This window comes from Vanessa atalanta, chromosome 8 (assembly GCF_905147765.1).
Source record: "Vanessa atalanta chromosome 8, ilVanAtal1.2, whole genome shotgun sequence".
Lineage (NCBI taxonomy): Eukaryota > Metazoa > Arthropoda > Insecta > Lepidoptera > Nymphalidae > Vanessa > Vanessa atalanta.
The window spans coordinates 179,921-204,594 of record NC_061878.1 but is presented as its reverse complement, the minus strand read 5'-3'; the positions used below and the strand labels follow the sequence as shown (position 1 = coordinate 204,594).

General features: G+C 33.6%; 1 protein-coding gene across 1 annotated transcript in view; it reads right to left on the bottom strand.

Moving 5' to 3' along the window:
* LOC125065878 overlaps positions 1-24,674 on the bottom strand; it is a 177,367-nt gene that overhangs the window by 46,844 nt on the left and 105,849 nt on the right. Inside the window, exon 4 of the mRNA XM_047673734.1 lies at positions 1,641-1,845. Within this exon, the coding sequence (XP_047529690.1) occupies positions 1,641-1,845 (205 nt within the window). The remainder of the gene's footprint in view (positions 1-1,640; positions 1,846-24,674) is intronic.

The following is a 24,674-nucleotide window of genomic DNA, read 5'->3' as shown; positions in this document are numbered from 1 at the left end:
CTAGGAATCATTTTAAATAATTATTTAACGAGGAGGGACGCTCCTTCGTGACTAGATCTGACCGGTATCAAAGGATTTTCTAGGAAGGACGTAAATATTTTAGCGTCCAAGCTCTTCGAACCCGTGTATTAAATGGAGCTAGAGGTAATGAATACCTTGGAACACACTGGTCGGTCGGTCGGTCGGTGTGGATGCCGCATTAAATAAAGCAATTTGACTAAAGTGACATGAAAATATCAAAACGTAATGTACGAGCTTGAGATTAAAATGTTATATCAAGAGCTCTGCTGTCTGTTGCGTAAATCTTGCCGGTGGCGCTACAGTTGCCGTACAACTTACTAGGAATCATTTTGTAAATATTCTACGTTTATATGAAGAATTCTTTCGAAAGACATAAAGCTCAGTGGTTAGAACACTACGTGTCCTTAGATTGGATTATTGAAAATTCTAATTTATCTAGATATTGTGTCGTAGATACATCAAAACTCTGCAAAAACTTATTACCTCTGTAACTTACCGACTAAACAAGCATACTAATTCTTACGTTCCAAAATTAAAAGTTGAAGTTGTAAACTTATAAGCATCTTTAGTAAATTTATTTTGCTTAATGGTTTTTGTTTTTTTTTTAAACTTGCATTTTTAGATGACAACACACCGGGAAAAAAGCGATGGTCAGGCCGGATCAGTTTTAAATTAAAATAGAATTAAATAGCTACACTGTAATAAAATATAAATAATCCCCGCTGAGATTCTGTCGCTGGTCGTTCTCAGGTCTGAGGTATTTATTTATTCGTTTATATTGAATAAAGAGTGACCTTGACATATCAAGTGACTAATGAGTTTTTCATGAGCCAACGGCGAAGGAAATACAGAGCATATTGTTCTAGATTAATGATAATATAGACAATAATGAAGCGTGGAATTAATATTCGTCATTTGCAATCGTTATACGGTAGTAGTTTTACCTTTAGATATAATTTTTAAAATTGTATGCTTGTGTAACTTTACTGTTGTCTGTATTAAACAATTTGTATGTCTGCGATAATGTCAGCTACTTGTTGAGTTTATTGAACTTCGGATTGATATATCGAAGAAATCTGTTCCAAGTGTAAATAATGCTTACCGTGCACAGACATAAATTCTTGCCACAAGATAAGGACATCTGGCACCGAGTCATTTCTAACCAATAAATGCATCAAATAATCAACATCATGAATTTCTTTACGCAAGTAGATGTCGTTGGCATGTTGAGTGATTATTCAATATGATAATTATGTGAAAATCTAGTGCGGGTTCGCAATGTAGATTTTCCCAAAAAGAACCAACAAGAAACTAAGTAGTTGTTATCCCCCTAATACATTAGTTATGGTACATACTAAGGTATGTTTATAGATATAAAGCATATTTAAAAAAAAAACGCAATTGTCTGACTAGATTTTTAACCTGGGATATTCACGTAATGTCCATATACAATTTCGGTTCAATACTTCATAACATACGCGAATTCAATTGAGTTCGTTCAATCATAAGTTTTAATAGTATTATATTATGCAAATATATATCAAGTTAACCAATCAGTCAAAAGTTATCTACATATTTGTGAAACATTGGCAACAAAAACGTCACAGCCTCTTACTTACCTAAGTACCAATCCATCAGCTCGGTCATCGCTCGCTATACTGGACCTTGGCGAGTTACCAAGTCGACTGGTAGCTGACTTGCGCCTAAGTTCATGAGGATCGGGTTCATCTTTGTTGATGAAAGAAATCCGGGGCGCATGAGGTCGTAGACCGCAGACTTTGTGCGTTGATACTCCTCGACAGAGAAGTTGACTTTGAGTAATTTCTGGAACAATATTGTAACGTTAAAATTATATCTAGAGATGAAACAACATTCGTTTTCATAAGATCCGACGCTTTAAAATGTTTGATGACAGTTATTTAAAATTGTATTTAATTAAATTTATATCATGACTGTTGATAACTTGCGAAGATTTACGAATAAGAAGGAATTATTATACAGCAGAACTATATGGTGAGAATGTGAACAACAGAGATATGAAATATCAGAGTGACATGATATGCGACATTGATTAAAATAATTATAGAATTGATAGGATTCACGTATCAAAATGGCGTATCACAGTAAGTTGTTCGTTATAATTTGACGAGTGAGATACGAAGTGAATTCTTATAAAGTCGTACTGAAGATAATAAATTTATCACTCGATCTAATATATTCATACAAAAAATATAAAAATAGTAGAGATTATATTTGTTTGATGACAATGACACCCATGAAAAATACACGAAAAAAACATATTTAAAGAATTGTACTTTTAGTTAACATTAATATAATGAACTTCGAACGCTATTTGTTAAATAAATAAAAACGATATGTACGGCGTAAGTCAAATTAAGAAGGAATCCCCATTCTTTATATAAAGAACAAAAGCTTAAATACCTAAAGAGTGGTAATATAAAAATTCCTCGTAAATTTTTGCGTCTTCACGCGGCGATGGCGGTTTTCGTAAATATTTGTCGATAGCTGCCGTGAAAGCTTTTTTATATTAAGTATATTATATGGATTTAGACTCATCCATCACTCTCATTAAAGATGCTTTTTTTTAATCTTTGACGTCACGAAATTTCTCGTCATGCGGTTATGATAAATTGACCCACATGAACTTAAAATGAACATTCAGCAGAATATATATCATTTATACGGAAACACTAGAATCAAAATTCTGTCATCGTAAGAGTTCTATTGGAAATTATTTATAGGTGTATAAATACCAAAAGGGCAAAGACAAAACAGCTCAGGACCTTTTTCTCCTGTGTTTGACAACCGATTATATTATTGACATTTCGGGAAAACTGTTGTTCCAGTCGACCTTTCCACGATACGTGATGAATGGCGATGCTCAAACCGACGCCTTTATAATAATAATACTGAATCTTAGTAATTATTGAATATATTTCTTAGTGAAATGTAATGTTATTAGAATTTCGTGTTAAAACAACGGGATTTTCTAGGTACACAATTATCTGGACAGAATGAACTGTCAGAAGATCCAAGGAAATGTCTCCAAGAGGAGTTCATTAAGTTAATGAGTGAAAACGAAGCGCTTCCGATTTCATCATGAACGACTAGCGCCAGCTCCGTAAACATCGGGTGCCCTATTTCAGTAATTTTTCTTTCCATTTCGCAAATGAAATGTTGGATTTTCTCGCTACGTAATGGCTGTGCTAGTTGACGCGGAACAAGTGAAACCAATCGGAGTTACCGATCATACGGCAAAAATCGACGAGTTTTTCTTGGTTCAAATTCACAATTTATCACGTTTTTTGGTTAGCGGCGTTATTGAATACGTTGAAGGATGGCTTTTTAAGTTTGGCTTGCGAGGAATTTGTGATAAACGATTGGAGGTGTTCTTGCTGACACTTTATGCTTGCTTCTATATTGAACAAAGATTTTATGATCTTTAGATCTTTACATTCATAGTAAAATAAAGACTGGAAATAAGAAAACCTAACTGGTGAGTATTTCTTCCTAGATAGGTTGTTAATGTTACCTTTCGGGTGTAAACATTTATTTAGTGAAGAGGTTAGTTATTAGCTCGGGTTGGGACTTTCAAATACTTAATTGCATATTTCATAATAATATTTTTTTTTATTTATAGACCAAGGTATAAACAATAGTGAGTTTTTATTTTATTTAAAAATCAAACGGTATTGTTACCATGGTCATCAATTTTTCAAGGCTGCAAGCCGACGTTAACGAAAACAATAAAATTAATATAAAATGCATAAAAAACAATTTATAATATTTCCTAATATTTGTTTAGTGTTAAAGATATAAACAGCGACGGTTTACAATACAAGAATAATAAGAAAATGATAAAAGTCGTGGAGTATCGATATGATTTATACTGAACAAATAAATTTAATATAAATTGTATATTTATTATTTTCTATATAGATTGGAATGTCCTGTATACCATTTATTTAATTTCAGAAAATTAAAGGAAATACCTGATATTCTTGTTAGTAAAATGTACATTCCGAACCGGTGGTACCAATTAATGGTGCTTAGATACTACATACTTGAATTAATGATATTTTGATTTTGTTCAAGAAGACATTACCACATGAGAGGAAATATCCAATACATTTAAAGTCTTATAAATTGTGCGAGGTTCGTGATACAAAACCGAGAAACTAAAAAAAAAAAAAAAATGACCTTTGATTTTTATTATATGAAATAAAGACAATTGTCGGGCTTTTGACAATAGCCCGCAACATACGAACGAACACATATATTATGTCGCTAACATATATTCTACGGCTTCGAAGTTGTACGTCCTTTACGAGCGGTCTATGAATAAGTGAATTTGAAATTCATCAGTTTCATTGACACATCCAATTGAGACATGATCGATTTAACTCTGGCGCGATAATTGAGACATTTCCTTGTTCGGATCTGATTCGAAACTAGCACAGCATACATATAGTAGATTAACCATCTATATTATTTATAAGTCACATTTAATTCAATTATCATTAAGTCCCGACAAGACATCTCAGTATACAACTAGTTTTGAAATTCTACGTTATAAACCATGTCAAGTTATAATTATTATTATTTGCAATTCGTTTTCGCTTACATTCTTGTCTGCGCCTTGTTTCCATCACGTCTGATGATGAGACCTGCAGTCTTCTCAAAATATCGAGCATTCCTAAATAAATAACGTAATTCAAATAACGGAGTTTTATCACTGATAGAGCGTTGTCAGTATTCAGTATTCACACAGGGAAATAAACAAAAAACGAGATAGAGACTTAGATAGCAGACAATTCCATGTACGGCACAGAATAGGCGTAAATAATAATTGTTATGGTTATGAAAAAGCCTATTTAGACGTAGCCTATTTTATCCATCTTACAAATATTCAAAAGTTTGCAATATCAAAACCATTTGATATTGCAAACTTTTGAAAAAATACCAATTTTAAACCATTTTACAAATGCTTCTAGGAAAATGGATTTTATTTAAAATATCTAAGTCCACATCGGTTGCACCCAATGCAACTTTGTACATTCCGTAATGTATTGTAAATATTTTATGAATTGTCGCACATAATAAATAAATAAGATGTATTTTCTCCTGCTGAAAGTAGCTCCAGTTTTGGTGAGGAATACAAGAAGTAGATTTTCAAAATATTATGTAATTTTTTCACGATGTTTTTCTTCACCGCCGAAAAAGATGTTTGGTGTCACAACAGTCGTTATACAACCTCCCTTGTGAAAGTGGCTTAGCGGATGATTGGTTAAAAACTGATTTATTGCTTCTCAGTGGTATTTTCTCCACGTCAAACCATTGATTTGATTTGAAATTAGAAAAATCAGTAATAGTCACTATATAATTAGAAATCTAATTTTACCGTTAACATAATATTAATATCTCAAAATATGTCACCAGCAAGCCGCCTGATAACGTGAAAGCCTCTTAGCGACTGATTAAATATTTAAGCGCATGCGACTCAACGTCTCCGTCAAAATGTTGGTACAAATCACGTAATTTATTTTTTACCTCAAATAATTCGAACTGAACATTACATGTAAAAGTGAAAAGTTTCAGCCTTTACATATGCCACTGATTGGCTAAGGGTATCCTCTAATTTGGTCGCGAAGCTTTGGAGTCTATTCCACTACTTTGCTCCAATGCGGGTTGATGGTTTTTCCTTAGAGACAAGTGTTCTTAACCACTGGGTCATCTTGGCTCTTTTATTCACTATCAACACCACTACAGATACAAAAGAGGAAACTTCTGTTCTCTTTTTAAGAATAAAGTTCGCAAACATTACGATCCAAAGTCTCTTTTCTAGAGTATTTTCTCGTCGCTTAATGTAACCTTTTAGTGTGTCACGGTGTATACCGTATCTGCATAGTAAACGCTCGTAGCCATTAGTCGTATATTCGTATTCGATGCATCGAAAATCGATGTCATTTTAGGTCTGGTCCGAATAATTTGTGTAGTAAATTCAATACGCGTGTAATTTCAATGCCTGTTAGGTATTAAATGTTAAGACTTAATAAAATAATGGTCGTAAGTTCGATATAGACCAGTTGAGTTATGTGGTTGCTTTACAATTAACCGGAGCGGAATTTAAATGTTGCTTGTATTGCTTACGTATTTATTCTTAAAGATATATCAACTGCAATGAAAATAAAACTTGCCTTAACAATTTCCTTTTCTGATTTGTGAAGTAATGAGATACATATATACACATAATTATATCAAAATAAAGACAAAAGTGGAGACAGTGGCGAAAAAGCATTTTTTTAAATGAGAAGCAATTGAGGAGAATCAGTGTAATGGACTATTTATTAAGATAACAAAGAATAAAGCGCAATCAAAATATTCTTTGAGGATAAACGCTAATGCTTTGCTAAATCACATATCACGGCTCGAGTCTACCTCGCGCGTTATTAAATTTATAGATTTATAACAAAAAACTAACTGGTACTAATTGCAAAGTATCAATTACAATTTTTATTTACAGAAAAAATAAACAAATAAAGTCAACTAAGGTTTTAATTTTTTTTCTTATATTTTGTAAATGGAAAAAACAATGAAAAGGCTACTGTGACTTAGCTTTAAAAGGCAAATGTATTATGTTGCCACGGACTTTTCTGTAGACATTTTGGAGACAAAATAATTTACGTACAAAGTTTCCGTATATATTTTCATATCTCACTTGAATATAAACAGTGTCACTATCAATATACATTATAGACATAGCACGCATATTAGTATTGCAATAAAGCGTATTCAACTACAAACTTACAAAGGATGGATATTTAAAAGGAAAGACTAAAGGTTATTATCAAAAATGGATACAAGTGTAGACAAAACAATGTTCAGCTTACGCATGTTCATGTGTTTTTACACCAATTTTTCAATAATGTATTTGGTCGAATTGCCGGAATTTTGGCCACTGGGCAACTAGTAAAATATTAAATAGCTTGATCAAGCCAAGTTGAATATGAGAGGTGTGATTCGCGTCTACCTTCAACGTCTACGTCCAATTAATGTTACCCAAATTGTATTATATAAATATAATATATCTCAACACACCAATTATAGTGGCGCCAGTCAGGTCAATGCCTTTTATACATTACTAGTCGTGCACCCGGTGGGATAACCCTGATGGGTTTTTTGATGAAAATTTTATACATAACGCCACAGAATTTATAAATGAGTTTTTTTGGTAACTTGCATTGCCATACTCTCATCTGATCTCGGTCACTGCTCTTTATCCACATTATCAACAAAAAAAATCATTCATTTTTCAATTTTTGAAAATTCATCCCTTAAGAGGTTAAGGGATGAATTTTCAAAAAAGCTTTACAACAATTTCCATATTTTTAACAACAAAAAGTTTAAGAAATTCCGTACTAATTTTCACAATTTTACCCTCTTAGGTGATGTATTTTCAAAGACGCTCTAGGAATATTCTCATCCTCATAAACAGAAACCTAAACACCTATTTTATTATTTCTAACTTAAAAAATGTCAAAATTTCCGAGCTGCATGTTGTCAGTCAGTCATTTTCAGATGTTATTATTAGTACAAGTAAAAGTAAAAGATCATATAAATATCTATATTGCAGGTTAATACAATTTTATTTATATTTGCAATCACCCGAGGCGGTCGTTTCATTCCAACATATGTCGTCATCTAAAAATTCAAAGGTTTTGTAATATCCTTTAGCACACAAACGATCCTTAACAATTCTTTAAAATTTTACAACTGAATATATTTGAACGTTTTCTCGGATCCTGTTGTAAAACCCTTTGTAATCGGCAATAGAAACATTTATGCTCGTTCCTCGTGTTAATAGAATATACATCCCCATTATCTTTTCGAGTACAGCCATAGTATTATCAAGTATATATGGAGACGGTCAATATTTGAATTTAATTTCATTTACTTCATTTAATTTTGTTATCCTCGACCTGAGTTGATTTATAATTTTAATTTTCATCCTCCGAAATTATGATCTTGTTTCTTTATTCCGCTCTAAGCTTAGAATGAATTCGCTAGTAAAGTAAAGTAATGTAAAATAGCTTTTTACTTTGTATTTTTATTCTTTACTCTATCTTATTTAACCCTCTCCTAAATTTATTTGTAAAGATTGGTACAAATACAACCAAAGATTGCGGATTCAAATCTGGACAAGGAGAAGCTGTTTAGTGATAATAATTGATATTTACACCTTTAAAGACGTATCACTTTGAATGATACTCATATTAAATAATAATTTTAAGTTCTTAGTGATAAGTTGATGGTGTAACTTTTGCAATAAATAAATAATTCATATTGGACTCGGTATTAAATTTATGGGTCGTCTTATGGTGAATGGTAACCTTCGCCCATAGATACCGGTACTGCAAGTAGTATAAGCTACCCTTACCGGTCCTGGTTAAAATGCAATTATTTGTTTCAATATAAGCTACATGCAACACATTTTTCAGCAAATGTAATAAATGGAATTCTTTCAAAGTATTGCTTAAGGTCTTTCGCTTCGGGACATCTCAAATTATATCGCTTTGAGGCACGTCGCGACTGTTTGAAATTACAAAAATGAAAAACGCTCAAGCATATTTAAATTTAATTAATTCCGCTACAAAACGTATCTAGAAATAGAAGTATCAAATAGAATAGTGCCTTAGATATAACTATTCTTTGTAGATTACATTATGCAAGTACAGCGAGTTTTAGTTATTCCGTCCGGATCCGTCTCACCATGCCTGCATCAAACTCACTTGCGTGGCATGGCTTGCTGAACGTGGTGGAAGCCCGTGTCGAATGCGAAGCCGCGTGGCAGGGTTCTATTTAAACTTATTATCATTATTACTGTACAGCAGGCAAGGGACAGATTAAAAATCTGCAGCTGTGAATAAACTCCAAATATTCACCTAGTAGAAAATGTCTTTTCCTAGCTTAGAGATAGTTACAGAATGTAATTTTATAACAGTTACTCTATATCTTTGACAAAAGTCTCATTTAACTTTTGGTCAGAATTTTTTGTTGCTATGGCAGCGAAAACGTTCGTTATATTAACAACATTAAGACGAGGGACAAAACTTATCACACCGGCATTTTCTCGACTTCATAGAGGTGGAACTCTTTTGTGGTTCATTTACACAGCTATATATAATGTTGCTGAAATAAAAATGATAAGTGGAATGAAGGCAAGTACTAAGTTTATATATAAACATCTATCCTCATTTTGGAAATTAACCGTTGGCCTCCTGGTCATATCGTTATGAATAAATAGGATAAGATAAATTAAAAGATGATGATGAATTTAAATTTAATTGGATCCAGTAACGCGGCCATTCAAAATACTTACAACAGCCTACTTGGATAAAGAATATTTTGATTCTGATTAGACTAAAATAGACTATCTAATAAGGCCGCCGTAATTTGATTACTGTTCAGTTCACCCTCGTAAATAACGCTGATCTTTTGTACAATATTTTTAATTCTATGAATATAAGCAAATATTATTATAAAGCTGTTTCCTTGTGTAATCGAATAATGAAGCTCAATTATGTAGTTATATTCGTTGTGTATTCGAGTTACCCTGAGCCAATTATATTAAGCACGTTATATTATAATTTAATTCTCTAGATTCAGGACGGAACAGAGATTAAAATTATGTTTTAATTGAAGACATGGCGCGTAATTCTTCATTAATAATGTAATTATTTTACATTAAAATTGTTAATATTATGAAATTTTGCACAATCTCATTTACTTGTGAAGATCATTATATAAAATTATTATAAAAAATATGTCCTTCTCTACAATATTTTTAACGTAGAACTGCTGCGCATAAAAATATTGTAATACTTATTACTTTGTAGAATAGTGAACGTCTGTAGACGTCAAAATAACTACTAACACTAGTTGTTGTGTCCGGTGTCAGTACAGTCTGCGTACACGCAGGCGCACTCTATGTTCCCCCATTGACCCGTGGGGTGACAATGTACCATGACTGGAGATATTGTTTTATAAATTGTAAATGATTAAAACGCAATTGTTTTAATCATTTACAATTACATATCAATACTTGATTTTTAAAAAAGAGCGAGAATTTAAAGGGGCGGCATAAATTTATATTATAGAATACCGATTCAAAAGTGCTTATAGAGTGCAACTCTAAATGTTCATTCAATAACAAATAATAATTTGTTTGTTTAATATTGACGCGTTTAAATTTCAATAACCATGAAATTTATTTCGTTTTTAAGTCTTGTCAATTATGAGTTACCAAAAAGTATAATACATATTATTATAAAGTATATTCCGCTCAAAAATTGACACGTGAAAAAAACTATATTCTATTACATGTATTTTGAAACATCAAATAGGTATACATACGACAGCGAGACGAATAGAGACCTCGACGCAATTACGACGCGACTAACCCACGGTTACAATGCTGTGTAAAAGGAAATCTCCTACACGTGAGACCATTTATAAGCGACGTGTTATGAAACTATTTTATCTACTATTTCATTTCATATTCCAGCACGTGATTCTAGAGATATAATAATAATAATAAAACATTTATTTTCAGACTATAATAAGTCCATTTTATTAGTAACAATTTTCTTATCCTAGTAGAGTAGAGCAGTAGAGTAGTTAGTACAATAAATAAGGCTAAAAAGAAAAACTATTAATTATCATTGTTGCGCCGTTCCGTAAGAAATTATATAAGAGTGATTGATATACAAGTAGTCAAGTCTGCTGGCGATCATGCAAGGGATCCTATTGGTGCTGCGACTGCGTTTTTGGTTGCGCATTTTTTACTATTCGTGGTATAAAAACTATATTTCCAATATTCCGCGAACATTTCCGATGCATTACAGAATCGCGGCAGTCCTATCAGCAGCCTGAACGCAGTTTTATATTGTACCCAAAGGGTGCTGTAGGATTTTTGGGTATAATGAGCCCACGGGCTGCACGATTAGAAAGAATTACAGTACGATCTGATCAGAGTAGTTTTAACATCTCTAGAGTATCGCGCAAACCTGCGGGCTATCATATCATATCAGCCCTTACTGCCAGCGCCTTTCGTTCGCGTTCTAAGTCATCATTGTCCCTGAGGTCAGAGGTCAATTAGGTGTCCTAAGTATTTAAATTTCTGTAACCTTCGCATTACCGTTCCATTTCATTTAACTTCCGGAAAGTTAACCGTACTCTTACCTCTGGCCTCAAAGATCATGAGTTTTATTTTAGTCCATGACGTTCTGCGAATACCCCACAGACGGCGACGAGTTTTTTTAATACCGCATATTGATGCACTCAACAGCACCATGTCATCAGCATAACATATATTGTTGACACTCACTCCATCTCTATATGACAAGCGATACGAGTGCTACTGAGCGCGACTATTAGGCCGTTGATATAAAGGTAAAACAGATTGGGGGGGGGCAATCCTCTCTGTCTTACCCCACATTCTAACCTATATGGCTGCTACATGGTTCCCGACCATTGCACGTGATTGATCTGATTTCCGTACTACTACTTAGAGATATTAATGAGGTCTTATGGTTTGATATTATACGTCCAGCGTCGAATGAGCAAAATGAACCAAGGTGTCCCAGTGGCTAGAACTCTTATCTTAATTGAAGACTACAGGTTCAAGTACGGGTTAGCACCACTAAGCAATACCACTACCCAATACAAATTGATGCCGTAAAAAAAACATTCCTTACATCGCCAATGCACCACTGACCTTGAGAACTGATATATTATGTCTGTTGTACTTGTTACACTGGCTGGCTGGTGGTACCACCAGCTGTGTGCTGTCGTGGTCAGAGTAAATCAAATAGATCAGTACGACAACATTGCGCTCAAAGATCTCTAGGGTGCCTCCAAGCTGGTATACCATCTTATCAAATTTCCTATCGAAATCTAGAAGCTATCTTTATTTGGCTGAGGTCCAAATAATAAGCTTGAGCGACTTCAAAATCTCGCCATCCGATTTATATTCCGCCTCTGCAAATACGACAATGTTTCAGAATTTCATCTAAATCTCAAGTGGCTTTCTACACCGTGTCACCGGAACTTGCATATTGTAACCCAGATTCAGCTACTTATTGGAAGGATAAGTTTGAATAATTTTGGTATTCATCCTGCTCAGGAAATCAAAGTAGCTTATGTTTAAAATTGAATTTCATGATTGTTCTTTTACTGATCAGGCAATCAAATCATAAAATGAACCTGCGCATATGAAATAATACAAACCCAAGAAGCTTACGACATTCAAACACTCTATTAAAAGTTACTATCTAATAACTATAAGTTTTATTAGTATAAATAGTTTGGAAATATTCGTTTTGCTACACAATAATGAGTCGTAACAGTCTTATTTTATCGATGTGTCGATTTATACGTTATAAATAAATATTTTGTATTTAAGTAGCTCTATACAAAAATACGAAAGTAATTATATATTTTGCTTACGGCGACGGAAGTGGAGATAGAAAACCGTCACCGAGCAAGCGGGTGCGCTATAGCTTTGATTTTATTAGTGCTTACGTGATTTCGAAATTGCCGATATTATTTATTTTGTTTACAAACGATATCACAGTTATTTAGTATAATTCGATGCTAAAATGGTCAAACTAATTAACCCGCCGCCAAATCTGAGCATCTTAACGTACGCACATGGACAGGCCGGTGGTGTGTAGTCATAACATATGTGTGTGTTCGCTCCCTTGACTCGCTTTGTTTGTCCTCACTAACTATGTTTGATTGCTTAATAGTATTAACGAAATTGTTTTCAACGAATCCAAAGCAAATACATAAGCAATGTCAAAGAAATTCGCAATGTAAACATTGCTCTCAATTTCATTAAAGATAGAGACACATCTGCGCTGGTCTTGACAAAGAAAATAAAGGTAAGTTCACACTTGTGACACAGTAGTACGATGTTGATTGTTTCTTATTGATTTTTCAAAGCATTTATATCTTAAATGTAATTATATAAATTAAGATATATAGCCAACATGGATATTTTTTAAAATTTTGATGATGATCATGTATGCAATATTAATTAAATAAGTGATCGCTGTCTTTAAATAAATAAATCGGTAGAGAAACAAATCAAACCTTGTGTCAGCTTCCGATACGATGCGTGTGTGTAACTTTAACGAAATTCTTTTATTTGACGTTCCGTGTCCTGACAATTTCAACTTCAAGTTTGAAAGTATGTGACAGTTTCATAACGGAGAAGTATTTCCACTGAGCTTGCAGCGAAATAAAAGTTTCCAGAGCGGAAGTGTTGGATATATTTCGAAAGGCGGCGTTTCAGCCTGCTAGTAAGTACTGTCCAGTATGTGATATCATACTTGCTGAAGAAATACGACATTTGTTTTTAGCTGGATAGTTTCAAAGTCAAAGATCAGGCACCAGTTTTTAAGGTTTAAATTCTATGAAGGACCAATTCAAATACTAATTGTTAGTCGAAATAAATATTCAACCATTCGGAAAAAAGTACCAGATCTGAAAGAATCGGCGAAAGAATTTCGGTGGGTTTTATGTGTCTTTTGTAATTATTTACAATTTTCAATGTATCAAAGAAATAGCCAGAAGGCGATTCGATCCTTGCGTTCTCAAAGTGTGCTTTCGTCCATGAACTCACTTTTTGTGTTAAGTCCTTTCCCACATAAAAGTTTCTTCATATTTTATTTTAATTTAACAACAGGAGTTCTATACTTTCTGGAATCTTATTTTGAACCATAAAATACATAACTTATTGGGTTTTTCTATCGAGATATCCTCAGTAGCAGCCCTGTTTGTGGCGCCAGTTGGTACCGAATTAAGATAATGAATATTTCCTACAGTGCCAATGTCCAAGCTGGCGTAACCATCGGGTATGTTTGCCAGTCTTATAAATAAATATATATTTCTAATTGAAATCAAATGTTGAAAAAATGAATATAATGGTTGACTCGGGGTAAGTTTGTAATAATATTAATGACTGGTCTCTATACGACCTTGTAAACCTCCTCATGGTGATACAGATTGTTTTAGTCATATTTTGTTGAATATCAATTATAAATGTTAATGTTACATTCATTATTTACAAAAATCATGATGTTTTTCGTTTTTTTTTCAAATTCGTAAATTAATTCGAATAGTAAACAGTAAATGCAATGTTCACCGAGGAAATAACGACCACAACGTAAAGCGAACGTACAATTTGTTTTAAAAGCGCTTCAGCTGCATTATTCCCTCTCCACGGCCAAGTTTCAGAAAACTCATACATTCTAAGTACAACTTACTATGATTAATTGCAACGGTTGTTTTGATAAAATAGTTTTAACGAATTACACAGAAGTTTATTTCGAAATATTGTGATTCATATTTGCGAATGAAAAATGAGTTTGCAACAGCAGAAATAATGACTATATAGGTATGTAATATCAGGAGAACGTGACGGGTACTCCTCGATACAGATTATTTTATAACTTTGCTAGAGTTCAACACTTCACCCGCCCATGAATAAAGTTTGTTAAATAATACTTAATATTTTTTTGTTTTACCGTTTGCAAACGTACACACGTATTCTTCTGCATTAATAAATGTGAACTCATCGGTGATTTTAGTAATAAACACGCCTTTTCCTTAATAAGTATTTTTCTATGTTGTTGTAAAACTAAAAGTAAGGTTTGGAGTTCCAATGGCCACCTACATTGGGAGAGCGGGCATTGGATAGACATGGGGCGGATTTGATTCGAAGCCTTCACAAGGGCTTTAGTCCTTTCCCATTTATATGCCGTTACTTATTTAATTTACGTAACATTGGTGTAAAACGTTGTTGACGTTTAATTTTTTTTTAATTATAATTTGATAATAAGCGCAATATGTTTTAAAATAAAGCGTGGTGTGTACATGCGACCTAATTAATTGATAAGATACACACTTATTATCATCTTGATAAGGTAACTTTCTCCTCAGAAGTTCATTGTTGTACCAGAAAACTTTCACAATTAAGTTGCCTACACGAATCAGTGACAACGAGGCCGTGGAGTCGAATGTTTCAGCTCACGCAGTACAGGTTTGCCAACCTTATATTTTCCTCAGACATGTTACGTTATTATTGTTATCTAGACATTTATATTTGTCGTTGTAAAAGTCAATTTAATCCATTTTATGATGTTTATTTCATTTTACACGAGTTCTTTATTATTATGTTATTTTGTTCCATGTTATGTTATTTTGTTTTTGTGCTATTTTTGTGATTATACTAGTTAAGTTTATGACAAAAAGGTTAAGTGGAAGAGATTATGGAGAGAGTATATCGATATGGCTGTATTTGTACGTGTTTACGTTATTTATATTCTGTATACTATTGTACACAGCATAAAAATAAATATAAAACATGATACCCTATTATTGCTACAAACAAAACTGTCACTGATATTTTATTCGCCAACCAAGTCGCTTATTTTACTGCGTCTAATTTCAATTGGAGAAGTATCTTCTTATCCCGCTTGCCGAAACTGATTGGTGACAACCCTAGAGTGAAGTAACGAAGTTTATAGACAGCTGCTTGTGTTGGACACAATCTAATCCACGAGTCTCTCTAAATTATTACGAAATATTCTTAGTAAAATCGAAGCTAACTTTTGCTTAAATATATAATTGGCTTTCCTCTATTTATTAAGAAATCTGTTTTTTTGATGAGATGAATTTGAGATTAGGTTTAGAACTTCTTATTATGGTGGTTATTGTACTTTTATCTCGAATGTCGAACATAATTTACAACTACTCTAGAGTTCTTAGCAGAGGTAATTAATGTAAGAGATAATTAATCTTAAATAATAAGGAACGTAAATAAGACCAGTTTATGAAAAAAAATAAACAAAAAGATAAGTCACGTAATTAAAAAATACTAAGATACTTGTTAGTATTTTTCAAATAATATCTTTACACCTCGCTTATATTATCAACGAATAGTTACAAAACCTCAAATCTTACATAATATTAAACACGAACGTTGCATTGCATGTTATTTGAAGGATTAGTATTTGACCTTGGGCAGTCGTGGAGGACGAGCTAGCAATATATTGGGTGAAAATAATCTTCCAATCTCGCGTTAACGACTATTTCTCGTGCTTTATTAAACTGGATCGATGGCGGTCAGACGTCCCACATGAACAGCGACGAGGGACATATCTTATACGTTAATACAGGTTTCTTTTCTAAAAGGAACTAAAATACGGGGATGTTGAATGGTCGTAGCCTGTCAATGGTGGGTGTTGTGTCGCTAGCATGTGTGGGTGGGTACCTTTCACTTATTTATTCTAGCACCAAACATAATTTTGTAGTGTGGTGATCTGGTTTAAAGGTTGAATCGTCCCGATCATCATCTAAGATTCTATGGTTCTGCTGGTTATAGTTCTGCTGGTTATCTTAAGATATTTTGTCAAAATATTCGTAGTATATATAAAAATTTCGATCATTTAACACTTCAGTTGTCGCGCTTCAAGTTTGAGAGTGACATTATAATACTAACGGAATGCTGGTTAAATAGTCACAAACCTATTCCTACTATTGATAACTATGATTATTATTACTCGGGTAATTGCCTTAATCAAAACGATGGTATAGTCATATACGTGAAAAAAGACATAAAATGTTCTATAACGGAACCCAAAGCAATAGGAGGCAACTTTTTACTTATTAAAATTGAACCAGACATATTCATTTTGGCTATTTATAGATCCCCGTCCATACAATGCACAGACAGTTTTTTAAACTCTATTGATAATATTATTCGTCCCATTAGCCCGAGAAATAACTTGATAATTGCCGGAGATATAAACATTGATATTAAAGCCTGTTCTATTGATAGGAACTGTGCAGCTTACCTAAATGTAACCGCTGAACTGGGGCTATTGCCTGGGCACACATATCCTACTAGGTTGCACAACTGTCTAGATCATATTATGCTAAAAACAGTATTTCGAGCATCGGTATTTGTAGTTGATTCTACCATAACGGACCATGCCTCAGTACTGCTCAGCATTGACCTCGCCCCCTGTAAGTCTAAAAAACCAATCACTTACAAAAGAATTAATTTTGATGCCTGCATTAAATACTTAGAGACAGTGGACTTCTCTTTTATCACACCATCTTGTGATGCTAATGAAGCAGCATCAAGGTTTGTTGATATACTGTCTGGTTCTGTTAAACTGAACTCTGAAATTAGCCGTATACCTAGTAAGAAAAGAACACTTAAACCATGGATAACCACTGGACTCCTACGCTGTATCCGGAATAGAGATAAACTACACAAAAAATACAAAAAAGAACCAAATAACGTAATGCTCGAGGTTACATATAAGCGATACCGGAACTTTTGTAACTCTCTGTTGAGAAAGCTTAAAATAAACTTTGAAAAAACGCTTTTACGTAATGCAAAAACTAATAAAGAATCTTGGAATGCAATCAAATCAATTATAGATTATACGAAACAGAAAACGTCAGCTGAAAATCTTTTAAGTCCTAACAATAATATCAATAATAGCATAGACTCTGTAAATAATTACTTTTCTAGTATAGGGAAGCAGCTTGCCGAAACTGCAACTGCGTATAATGAAAATAACACCAATTCATACAATTTTACGTTTCCTCCAGAGTGTAATTCCATAGTAATACTACCACCAGATGAGGCAGAGATAGAACTGTTAATAATGAACCTCAAAAATAATTGCGCTACAGGCTGGGACTTAGTACCAGCCCAGCTTCTAAAATTATCTAAGCATATAATAGTCCCAGCTCTTTCTAAGCTCTTTAACCTTTGCATAATTCAGGGAGTGTTCCCTGAGGTCTTTAAAAGATCGCTTATCACTCCTGTTCACAAGGGTGGGAAGCGAGACCAAGTTTCTAATTATAGACCTATATCAGTTCTGTCATCCCTTTCCAAAATATTAGAAAAACTACTAAATAACAGACTAATTAATTTTCTAGAACACAACAAAATTTTATCTGCCTCACAGTTTGGTTTTAGGTCTGGGAAAAGTACTGAAGACGCAGTCATCAAATTAACGAATTATGTTACTTCTCAGGTAGATAGAAAACAAAAGTGTTTAGGTATATTCCTTGACCTAGCCAAGGCGTTTGATACCGTCTCAATTCCCATTCTTGTGAACAAGTTGGAATGCCTCGGTATTCGTGGCAAACCGCTCCTGATATTTAAGGACTTTTTGGTTAATCGTTCACAACAAGTAAAAATTGGTGATCACGTCAGTTCTCAGGCACCTGTCATTTGTGGCGTCCCTCAGGGCAGTATTCTTGGCCCAACTCTCTTTTTGATCTATATTAATGACCTATGTGAACAAATTTTAAGAAATGGTAAAATTTTTACCTACGCGGATGATACTGCGCTTGTATTCCACGGAGAGACTTGGGACAAAGTACGGTATTATGCTCAATTAGGACTCCACAGAGTCAATCAATGGCTTAGTGTAAACCTGTTGACATTGAATCTCTCCAAAACCTCATTTATTCAGTTTTCTGTGGCCAAAACAAAACCAGATAACATTAGTCTTAAGGTTCACACATGTAACTACCCCAGTGATTCTCTTGCTTCCTGTTCATGCTTTGAGATAGCTAAATGTACGACCGTCAAATATCTAGGAGTTATTTTGGACGAAAAACTCAGCTGGCGCTCTCATATAGACATCACAACTACGCGCACCAGAAAACTTATTTGGGTTTTCAAGAAGTTGAGGCACGTTGCTGATTTAGATCTTCTGCGCACAATATATTACGCACTAGTTCAGTCAGTCATTGGATATTGTATAAAAGCTTGGGGTGGTGCTTGTAAAACCTTTATATTAGACTTGGAAAGAGCGCATAGATCTATCTTAAAAGTCATGACCTCTAGCCCATACAGATTTTCTACAACTAAGTTGTATGAAAAATGTCAACTCCTAACGGTTAGGCAACTATACGTCTATCAATTAGTTATCCAACAACATAGAATAACCCCCTATCATGCCGATGAATACAGTAAACAACGTGTCATTAAAAACGTATGTCCACCTGTTATATGTCGAACAGCTTCAGCCAAACGACAACATGATTATAAAGCAGTTTATTTGTATAACAAAATAAATAAAATAAAAAATATCCATCCCTTATGTAATCGTGAAGCTAAAGTATATATTAAAAATTGGCTACTAGGACTAGATTATGAACAAACTGAGCTGTTGTTGCTATAATATTTTGTGAAACAATTTACACATACACATACACACACACACACACACACACACACACACACACACACACACAGACACATACACATACACACACATACACACTCTACTATAGTGTACAGTAAGAAATAGTTATTTATCATTTATTTTTATTTACATAGAACGATATGACACTAAAATATGAGAGAGGACACTGATTTCTGTAATACAGGTCTTTGAGCCTAGCTCAGAAATCAGGGACTTTATTATACTTTGTAACTTTTTATGTGAATAAAGATTATTTATTATTATTATTATTATTATTATGGTTCCCGGCGACAGTGATAAGTAGAGATATATTATTCAACAGCGACATCTATAAATATGAAATACAAAAATAGTAAAATGTATTTATATTTTTTTGTATTGTTTTATTTGGTCTTTACTTTTCTTAATTTTATTTTTATTAAGAAATAAACTGTTTTAAATTAAAGAGGAAACTTTTGCCACTTATATTACATTCCTTAAATAAAATCGCATAGTGTTCGTACCACCATTAGCTTGGGATGTAGATTTTATCGAAAACAACTGGCAATAAGCTCAGTATTTAGATAGTGCCTCCTCTCTAGTGGCACTATTTCGAAACCTACTGACTTTTAGTTCAGCGACAAAATATTATTCTATTTTATATTTTAAAAGTTGTATTCTTTTGACATTGAACTCTGGCTGTCGCGAACTTGGAGTCCCAACAGAAATTCTTCTATTGCCAAGAGAATGCTTCATTTCCTTGTCGTGCGCGATAGAACATTATTATAATATTTTATCTGCTGGGAATGCTTTTTTCTTTAACAGTAATCTTTTATTAACATCTGAATCGAACAATTTCATTAATATTTCTTTTTAACATATTTTTATACGTTATTGTTGCTTGTAAGGCTCCGAATTTTTAAGTTCTGGTTTAAACACAGGTAAGGTCTAGTAGATAGCATTGGACTTGCATGGCAAGAAATTGTGAGTAGCAACCCGAAGTTTGGAAAGCACGTAAAGAGATTGGTCCTGCAGCTGAATTTGGGTATCCAGTTCTCTAATCCGGTCCTGTCAGAAATGGATGAATGGCAGAAATAAGTCAAGAGGACATCCCATCATTACATTTTAATTTTATGACATATATTATTATTGCATGTATAAAGTGGAAGGAACAACAAGAGTGCTACATATGAATGTGGCTTAATTAAATCGAAATGAATAGACTGTGTTAGGAATCAAAATCAACATATTCCTAATAGTCATATTTCCTAATAGGTAGGCTCGTAAAGGCACTTTTGAGTTGTCACGTTAAAGCGTTGAATTAAACGTAAAGCTACCACAGGTCCGGAAAGTAGATTCTACTGAGAAGAACCGGTAAGAAACTCACTAGTTACTCTTTTTCACGATTTAAATTACTTGGTTTATAAACATTCAACCTTAACAAACAAGAAAATGTTGTTTATGAATCATTTCCGAACAATAGACATAATTATAATTAAAATTATAATTTCTATAAATATATAATTTTTGTGAATAATCGTATAGTATAAATACATGTTTTTATTTTAAACTAAACCGATATATATTTTTTTACATTTGTTAGAATAAAAAAACATCTTACGTACTTTCACTGATCATGTTTCATTCAAGTATCGTTTTCAAGCATCTTTGATGTCTCAGTTACTTTACCAGATTCATCAAATTGATTCCCGTAAATTCGATATATAAACACTACCAAGAAGGACTGGCAACTAACTCAGCAGTTTGTTTCCGCCAGTTAAATTATCTAGTTATTGAAGTTGCTATCCATCTTTCAGAAAAATGTATTCATGATGTATGAAAAGATCGCTAAACGTGGAACGATCTCTTTGCCCAACTTACTACTTCTATTAAGTCGAACAAGAACTAAAACAGAACTTGGATCGTATACTGTTAAATCGAGACACTTGGAAGTCTTGTTCAGAATGTTAAACATCGATTCCTTCCCTATACCTTCTGGTGTAACTAATTTGATCAGTTAAGTTATCTGTTAATCTGGAAATTTTCATCAGAGATTTATATGACGTAGATAGGTGAACGCGTGAAAAGTCAAAGTGAAAATCTTCATTAATTATAGAAGCGTTACACTTGCTAATTGATTATCAAATCTTTATCAGCGTGTTGGAATTAAGTCAAATTATATTTTACAATACGGTTGATAGAATTAAATTTTTGTAATAGAAATTGCCTGGAGATTGTTTCATTTTAAAGGTCACTAATTCAAACCCTTTAAAAGGAAAGGAAGGAATTTAATTACCATTTACATTAATTCTTCCTTCCGAAGGGGACTTCGTCGTATTCAATGTGCGTTGCTAAGTTTGAATTGAAAAGTTGATGACATAGTGTTTGACTTCGTCTGAGAGCTCATTTTGAATTCACGATTTCCTCCGCACTTTAAGGTTAAAAGGGTGCTATGTGTGACTTTAGATTAAAATAAAAAGTAAGACAAATATAAATATCATCTAAATGCAAGTGAATACAATTGGTTGACACTGGAGTTAGGAGAAGTACAAATCCCTGGAGCTAAGATGTTTTGTTTCTCATACCCCTCATATACTAGGTTACTCGCCCTCTAAAGCAGAGCACTGCAAATCAACACAATTTGGCAATGGAACAACATCACCTCTTTCCATTCAAATTCGTTCATCATATAAAACTGTTTATAATTCATCTATAAGATGTAATTAGGTAAAAAAATGTAAATGAATGCACATTTTTTTATGATATAGGTAGGCGGACGAGAAAATGAGGCACCGAATTTTAAATGTTCACCACCACCCATAGACAATGTGGCTGTTAAATAGCAGAAATATTAACCATTCACCAACCCTGGAAACTAAAATGTCCTTTGTGTCTGTAGTTACACTGGCTCACTCATCTATTAGTCTGGAAAAAAAACAATACTTAGTATTAAAAAAACAATACTTAGTATTGTTTTTTTGCGTTAGAATATCGGACGAGTGAGACGAGACTCACTACCACCTACCACCAAATCTCGACAAACACAACCTTCCTCTTTGTAATATCAGTAATATTGAATTCGATCAATTGTTAATCAGAAAAAGTCTACTGAGCAAAGTGAAAGGCATGTAAAATAAAAATATAAAATACAATAACAAAACACCAAAAATAAATGCAAATTTCATTCATAAATATTAGAAATATACAGGGAACAAGAAACATTCGGCTCGACTGTTTCACGGTTGTTCTCTTGATTTTGGCCACAGCGACCACTGTCGAAATTCGACACAACCGGTAAAGAAAAGTCACAGGACCATAGGATTTATGTGGTTTTGGATTTATTTTGGCTTACACGGTAAATATTGCCACCTTGTTATTGGTCCGACCCGCATTATCGACCATGGACCTCGAGAATTGCACCCTTTTAGCCACTAGCCTAACGAGGGAGTGAAAAAATATTTGCAGAATAAAGATATATCTCCACCGAGTCACCGGTTCGGAACTAACCTACGACTAGGGAGCCTATTTCTTCTGCCTATAAATAAGTGTGATTTGTATGCGTGTGTGAACGCATGGTATTTTTTTACTTCTTTGTTTTAATAATGCTTTATTGGGTGGAAGTGGCACGTAGAGGTTTATCCAGTAAATATATAGGACCTTGATATTAGTCGATAGTAGATGAGTTCATCAAACACTCGGTTAAACTCTTGTTTAACTGCTCTTCCAAAAGAATGTAACAATACGAAAACATTTCTTATTTATGGTGTAATAAATAATGATTAATACCCACTTCTACCGTCAGTAAAAAATATATAAAAATATATTTTTTTTAAAAAATAAGTGTTCTCAATATTAGTTTCACTAACGTTATTTATTGATGAATGTCCCACATAATACGAGAAGACTACGGTGCCACGGAGTTGAAATTATGTCGTTCATTGCAGACCACCGCGCACGCTGCTCGTATTTTATATATTCGTATATTGGCGCTCGATAACTTCCCGTACCTTCCGAGATACCAAGACCTATTCCGACGACAGTAGAGAGTTCTTATCGAATCCGATGCTATGGCCCGCCCCTCTTTAGTCAGGTTCCACCATAGCGGACTTAATCCTTTGTAACTTCTTCAAACTTCGTATGTAATTGGTGACCGTAGTCGTTATACTACGTCTACGTATCATATTCTGCCTATCACAAAGACCCTGGTTTATTTTGAGGGCCCCGGTCTCTGGGGATCACAGCTTTCAATTCTGTCTAATAAAGGTAGTCTTGTAAAATTTATCTGATTCTCAATTTATGTATGTGTAAGTAGGCTGAAGATTTTTGTACTCTGAGCCCTCGTTGACGTTTACTATAAGCTATTCTCATTATTATTATATATAAGCTACTTCTCTATCTTTTTCACCAGTTACAACTATTGCCTTCTAACGCGGCTCTTAGACTTAGCTCGGAATTAATGCGTCTCGGATCACATAGCATAGTAAAGTCCGGTTAATTAGCGATGTTGGCAATTAAGACATCTCACTAGATGGATGATGGTCTGAGTCATCGTGTAAGTAGTAACAATTAAACTAAAATCCCACCACAATTATCATATTGGGTAATTATATATTAAGCCTTACATATGAAATTAGCGTTTTTCGTAATGACCACTTTGATCTGAAATATCTCCTCTTTGGTTAAGAATTCCAAATTCAAATTTATAAATTCATTCAGCTGGTACGTTTGAGTTTTGAAAACAGTCGTTATATATACATGTTTTTATATATATTTATATGTTACACAAATTTGCATATATTAAGACAAAATGATAGAATAACGATGCATATTTGACTAAAAACTGAGCGTTCTCTTTGAAAGACGATAGGGCCACCGTCTTTGGTATGAAGCCACGGAATGTCTATTAGGTGGCTTATCCTATGGAGCTTCGGAAAATTCCGTGATAGCATTTCTTTCTCTAAGCTAAATCTGGATTATTCATAATACAACGTAGGCACATGTCGTGGGGTCGTGTGACGCGTTTTGTCAATTTAAAAATAAGTCAAAAGAAATAATTTACTTTAGAGTGCTGAGATATTATAGTTAAGATTTTTCACTGTGGGCTAATAAAATACCTACTGTGCGAAACCTAATCAAAGGGAGGCCCCGAGATTTAACAATATTCAGTATTGTGCAACGACTATTAATTTTATACATGATGTGATGTATAAAGACGTTTATCAGCTAACAGACAGCAACTTTACAAAAATATAACGTGAAGTTATTTCTAGCTACGTCAAGCGACTGTAGAACAAATTGACAAAGTAACGCGTAGACTTAATCTAATTCCGTTTATTTGCCCAATATAAG